The sequence below is a fragment of the Osmia bicornis genome, unplaced genomic scaffold, assembly GCF_907164935.1.
Source record: "Osmia bicornis bicornis unplaced genomic scaffold, iOsmBic2.1, whole genome shotgun sequence".
NCBI classification, from domain to species: domain Eukaryota; kingdom Metazoa; phylum Arthropoda; class Insecta; order Hymenoptera; family Megachilidae; genus Osmia; species Osmia bicornis.
The window spans coordinates 28,650-35,746 of NW_025791314.1; the positions used below are offsets into that span (position 1 = coordinate 28,650).

Genomic DNA, 7,097 nt, shown 5'->3' on the forward strand with positions numbered 1-7,097 from the left:
TAATCCCACAGACCAATGTACATTTAATAACAATATCATTATTACTATATCTAAATTAGATCTAATGTAATATAATGATCCCTTCCCACCGATCAATGTACATATAATAGCAGTATCGTTATTACTGTATCTACATTTGATATGTAATTGTTCGGTTACACCTTATCGAGAGCGTCGCAAGAGTCGCCGTGACGTCACCGCGCAAACATTAAATTATAGGGCTATGCGCAGCCCCCACCATGCGGTGGTTTCGCGGAGACACGCGTGTCGCTCAACCGTTTAACGACGATTAGAACAAATTGAGATTTCTATCGATTACCAGTGCGCAAATTAGTAAAAGTTAATTCTTCCAACCGATTTTATTAAAGTTATTCTGTACATCTTCGTTCGGACAACGTGCCAAAGAACGGAGCACATTGTGACAAATAAAGTTACAATCATTACTTTATTAAAACCATTCCTTCATTAAAAGGATTTCGTTATTTTCACACCGCCTCGAAATCCAGTCCTTCGGATAAGGACGCATCAGCGATCCGACCATCCAATCCACCCACATTTTATGGTCCTTCGAGCCGGATTGGAGTCGAGGAGTGAAAACCGTTAAAGTAGTGAACCACGTGCTCAGCCTACGGAAACCATCATGAGTACATTGGAAGAAATTTTGTTTAAACAAAACCAAGTTATGCGCTCGATCGAACGTGCACTTACCAATTATAAAAAGCTGGGTCAAGCTAAAATGACTCCAGCTACCACCCGGAACCGGATGAACATGCTAAAAGAGGCATACCAACAGTGCCAAGACCTGGACGCGAAAATCGTCGCCATGGCGGATCTACAAGCCAGATCAACTCTTCAGTACTTCGTCGACAACCATTTCGAAAGATGTGAGGAGTGCTATCAGGAGTCCCTGGACTACATGTCGGAGATCCTGGATAAGACATCCTCGACCCAGGAGACAGTATCCGAGAAAGGGAATCTTCAACCAGTGAAGCTACGCTCGCAATCGTTGCTGCCTCAAATCCAGCTGCCGTCTTTTGATGGAACCTTCGAACAATGGGAGAGTTTCCGAGATAAGTTTCAATCTATAGTAATTAATGATAATTCTTTGTCAAATGTTGAGCGTTTGCATTTTCTTTGTTCCGCTTTAACCGGCGACGCAAAAAAAGCGGTTAATCATTTACCTACCACCGATGCAAATTTCGAGGTCGCGTGGCAGTTAGTTAAAAATAGATACGAAAACAAACGCCGGTTACTTTCGACCTATTTAAATAATTTGTTTTCGTTACCGCAAGTGACCTCTGAATCTGCGAAAGAGCTCCGCAGTTTACGCGATCAGTTAAACGTTTCGATACACGGTTTGAAAAATTTGAAACGACCCGTCGAACATTGGGACGACGTAATTGTTTTCCTCGGTACACAAAAACTTGACCGTTCCTCCCGAAAGGCGTGGGAGTTACAATTCGGTGATACATCAGAATTGTCTACTTATGTCGAATTCGACAAGTTTTTGGAGGCTCGAGTTCGGGCTTTAGAGTCAATGTCGCCAATAAAAACTGATAAACCGGAAAACGTAACTGTTAAATCAAAACCGAAAACAATTTCAACGAACACGTCTACCGTGTCGCCAATTATATGTCCTGTATGTAAACAGAACCACTTGTTATATCAATGTCAAACATTTCAGGAGCTTGAGCCATCCGAACGGTTTAAATTAATTAAATCCCAACGAAGATGCGTTAATTGTTTTTCCGCGAAGCATGCGAAAGAACAATGCCACAGTCAAAGAAGCTGTAAAGAATGTAAACAGCGACATCACACTCTGTTGCATTTTCCGATAAAACCGGAGCAGTCCAGCGTGAGTCAGTCAAATCAGACGTCGGCTACCAATCCGAATTCAGAACTTGAAATCAGCTCGAATTCTGCGTCGCGAACGAAAACTAATACCGGCATTCTTCTTTCAACAGCTCGCATCCGAGTGCACTCAGTGCAGGGTCGAACAGTACAAGCACGCGCATTATTGGATCAAGGGTCAGTCGCAACTCTAATATCAGAGAACCTAGCCCAAATTTTGCGACTCCCGAGAAACAAACAAAATACATGCATAACCGGAATAGGAGGAATACAGTCGTGGGCTAATCACACCGCTCGCATCACGATTACTCCGTTGGTAAGAACCGAGCCTGTATACTCGACAACTGCTATTATTTTGAAAACTTTAACACAATACACTCCAAAACGACATTCTTCCGTAACTAATTGGAATCATATTGCAGGACTTGAATTGGCCGATACAGACCCCATGAGCTCAGATCCGATCGATATCGTTATCGGTGCGGATTTGTTTGGTCAATTATTATTGGACGGAGTTCGGAAAGGTTCTACAAGTGAACCGATCGCGCAAAATACACACCTGGGATGGATCCTATCTGGTCCTACGTCCACTCATCCTCTTCCTTTCTTTATAGATGCCCATCACGCTACGTTGCTAGAAAATCTCGATGCAGATCTTCGCCGCTTCTGGGAAGTGGAAAATATCCCAACTCAATCAGTGCTCTCACCTGAGGAAGAAAAATGTGAATTACACTTTCAATCCTCTCATACTCGTACGTCGGAAGGGCGTTACATAGTTCGACTCCCGTTCAAGAGCGAACCCCCTATAGATTTAGGCGAATCTCGTTTTGCCGCGATGAAAAGTCTTCTCTCTCTTGAAAGACGCTTTAAAAGCGACCAAGTAAATACCGAAACTTATAAAGAATTCCTCTCAGAATACGAAGCCTTAGGCCATATGGAAAGGGTTCCAACTGTCCCGGTTCAAACAACCAACCAAATTTATTATATTCCTCATCACGCAGTTCTTCGCGAAAGTAGTTCGACAACTCGTCTTCGCGTCGTATTTAACGCTTCCCGCCGAACTTCAAACGGCACTTCTCTAAATGATCATCTTTTAACTGGACCCAAGCTCCAAACCGATCTAATTGCAATCCTCCTCCGGTGGAGAGGATTCCGGTTTGTATATACCACTGACATCGAGAAAATGTACCGTCAGATTTTAGTTGATACACGAGATACAGATTTTCAACGCATTTTATGGCGTCCCTCGTCGCAACAGTCCGTTGAGGAGTATCAACTCTGTACCGTCACGTATGGCACTAAATCAGCTCCTTATCAAGCTCTTCGCGTTTTAAATCAGCTGGCAGTGGACGAAGGTCATCAATATCCTCTAGCTCTTCCAGTATTAAAGGATCAAACTTATGTCGACGACTGTCTCTTCGGATCAGACGACAAAGATCTCTTGCGAACAATCCGCGACCAGACCATAAACCTGTTAAACAAAGGCGGCTTTCGTTTACGAAAATGGGCCAGTAATGATCCAACTCTGTTAATTGATATCGATCCGCGCGATCACGGTCTTGCGAAAAATAAACTCCTTAAGATCGAGGAGACCTGCTCAGTTTTAGGCTTAGAATGGAATCCAGTGCTCGATCACTTTCAATTTCGAGCTACCATTTCTTCGAATTTTGCCAATACGAAACGCACAATTCTCTCTCAAATTGCAAAACTTTTTGACCCGATGGGGTTGTTAACTCCAGTCGTTATACCCGCGAAAGTGTTTATGCAAAAATTATGGTCACTACAATATGATTGGGATGACATTCTTCCTAACGAGGTTCTCCTAGAATGGCAAGATTACTACACTCATTTACCAGATTTAAATAAGATCACGATTCCTCGCCAAATAGCCAATGGCATCGCGCTACATCAGGAAATCCACGGATTCGCCGATGCATCCACTAAAGCCTACGCAGCTTCGGTTTATATAAAAAGCGTCCTCCCAGATGACAATGTCTTCGTGGCGCTTCTCGTTGCAAAATCACGAGTAGCTCCCGTTAAAACATTAAGCGTACCGAGATTAGAATTATGTGCAGCGGCATTGTTGGCACGTCTTGTCGTTTTTGTGGAAAATTCCTTGTCGCTCATCCATCACAATATCCACTGTTGGACTGATTCAAGCATCACCCTCGCCTGGCTTAGCCAACCTCCGACTCGTTGGAAGACTTTTGTCGCCAATCGAGTGTCGAAAATTCAGTCTCTTTTACCGAAAGCGCAGTGGCATCATGTTCCAACAAATAGCAATCCTGCTGATTGTGCAACCCGCGGTCTAACGCCATCGGAATTAAAAATCCATTCCATGTGGTGGTCAGGACCTTCATGGTTAAAACAAGGCGAAGAACGTTGGCCAAAACCCAATATCAGAATAGTCGATTCGCATGAGGAGGAGAAAATTCCAAAATTATTGTCTGCAGTTTCGACTACGGATCCCTGGGATTTACCCACGCGATACTCATCCTGGTCGAAACTACTTCGAGTGACGGCTTACATACTTCGTTTTACTTCTAACCTTCGCTTCCGACATACGAATAAAATTAAATTACAACTCACCATTAAGTCACTAATAGCAGTGCCTCCTCTTCAACCCGACGAGATTCAGAGAGCAAAATTCCTTTGGTTGAGAAGAATGCAATCCGAGCTATTTCCGGATGAGCTTAGTAGTCTGTCTGCGAAAAACACTCTCCTAAAATCCAGCAAGTTACTTTCTCTTAACCCTATCCTAGACCAAGACGGGCTTATTAGGGCGAAAGGGCGACTTGCACACTCGCTATTTCCTGAAAACACAAAGAAACCTATTATCCTAAGCTCCCATCCACTACTATCATTGATAATAAATCATACGCACGTAATCCATCTGCACGCAGGTTCGCAACTCACTCTTGCCTGTTTGCGACGTGAGTACTGGATCTTGCGAGCACGCACCACGATACGATCCGTTTTACATAGGTGCGTACCATGCGCTCGTCATCGCGCATCTGTTCCGTCTGAGCTCATGGGAGATTTACCGGCATCCAGAGTCACTGCGGTAGAAAGACCATTCATAAATACAGGTGTCGACTACGCAGGCCCGATTCACGTTCGTACTACATCGGGACGAGGACACAAATCGCACAAAGCTTACATTGCAGTTTTTGTTTGTATGGCAACAAAGGCCGTCCATTTAGATCTCGTAAGCGACTATACATCAGCCGCATTCCTAGCAGCTTATACGAGATTTGTGTCCCGACGCGGAATTCCAAAATCCATGTATTCAGACAATGGAACGACCTTTCAAGGAGCAAACAAGGAACTTAGAAAAGCTCACCGAGAATCTCTACGAGATACCAATCTCCATAATAAGCTCGCCGTGGATGAGGTCGCTTGGCACTTTTTACCCCCATCAGCACCTCATTTTGGAGGGTTGTGGGAGGCAGCGGTGAAAAGTGTTAAACACCATTTACGCCGATCCATCGGTACTCATACACTCTCCTTTGAGGAATTAACCACAGTACTGTGTCGTATCGAAGCCGCATTAAATTCTCGTCCGCTCGTCGCCATGTCTGATTGCATCGATGATTATAACGCACTTACACCAGGTCATTTCTTGATTGGATCGGCCTTAACCTCAATTCCGGAACCAAGTGTACTACAATTAAAAGAAAACCGACTGTCACGTTGGCAGTTAATCCAACGAATAACGGAAACTTTTTGGAAAGCGTGGCATACCGAATACTTACATACTCTTCATCAACGTCCGAAGTGGAGAGTCGCGCAAAATCTCACAAAAATCGGTCAGCTTGTCCTCTTGCGAAATGAATGCACTCCACCAGCACAATGGGAATTAGCACGCATAATAGATTGTCACCCCGGTACCGACGGGATAATTCGCGTCGTAACCATTAAAACAGCGAACTCAACGTACAAGCGACCCATTTCGAAATTATGTTTCTTGCCGATTGACATTAATGTCGAGTCTGACGCCCAACAAAGTTCTTGAATGAGTTCATTCAACGGGGCCCGGCGTGTTCGGTTACACCTTATCGAGAGCGTCGCAAGAGTCGCCGTGACGTCACCGCGCAAACATTAAATTATAGGGCTATGCGCAGCCCCCACCATGCGGTGGTTTCGCGGAGACACGCGTGTCGCTCAACCGGTTAACGACGATTAGAACAAATTGAGATTTCTATCGATTACCAGTGCGCAAATTAGTAAAAGTTAATTCTTCCAACCGATTTTATTAAAGTTATTCTGTACATCTTCGTTCGGACAACGTGCCAAAGAACGGAGCACATTGTGACAAATAAAGTTACAATCATTACTTTATTAAAACCATTCCTTCATTAAAAGGATTTCGTTATTTTCACACCGCCTCGAAATCCAGTCCTTCGGATAAGGACGCATCAGCGATCCGACCATCCAATCCACCCACAGTAATATACATTTAATAACAACATCATTATTAATATATCTGCATCAGATGTAATGTACTACACTGTTTTATTCCCACAGACCAATGTACATTTAATAACAATATCATTATTACTATATCTACATTGGATACAATGTAATATACTGATACCTTCCCACAGATCAATGCACATATAATAACAGTTTCGTTGTTACTGTATATACAATAGATATAATGTAATATACTGATACCTTCCCACAGATCAATATACATATAATACCAGTTTCGTTATTACTATATCTACAATAGATATAATGTAATATACTGATACCTTCCCACAAATCAGTGTACATATAATGGCAGTATCGTTATTACTATATCTACATTTGATATGTAATATACATTTAATAACAGTATCATTATTAATATATCTACATCAGATGAAATTTAATATACTGATTTAATCCCACAGACCAATGTACATTTAATAGCAATATCATTATTACTATATCTAAATTAGATGTAATGTAATATAATGATACCTTCCCACCGATCAACGTACATATAATGGCAGTATCATTATTACTATATCTACATTTGATATGTAATATACATTTAATAACAATATCATTATTAATATATCTACATCAGATGTAATGTAATATACTGATTTGTTCCCACAGACCAATGTACATATAATAACAGTTTCGTTATTACTATATCTACATTAGATATGTAATATACATTTAATAACAGTATCATTATTACTATAGCTACATCAGATGAAATGTAATATACTGATTTATTCCCACAGACCAAT

General features: G+C 42.0%; 1 protein-coding gene across 1 annotated transcript; it reads left to right on the forward strand.

The window, feature by feature from the left end:
* Positions 1 to 640: 640 nt before the first annotated feature.
* LOC123988948 lies at positions 641 to 5,866 on the forward strand. Its single transcript, XM_046289707.1, has one exon. It carries the CDS (start codon positions 641 to 643, stop codon positions 5,864 to 5,866), a length of 5,226 nt encoding a protein of 1,741 aa, XP_046145663.1.
* The last annotated feature ends 1,231 nt before the right edge of the window (positions 5,867 to 7,097 follow it).

Excerpts from the sequence above, each read along its gene's own strand:
- LOC123988948 (XM_046289707.1), top strand. The coding sequence starts at position 641 with ATGAGTACATTGGAAGAAATTTTGTTTAAACAAAACCAAGTTATGCGC.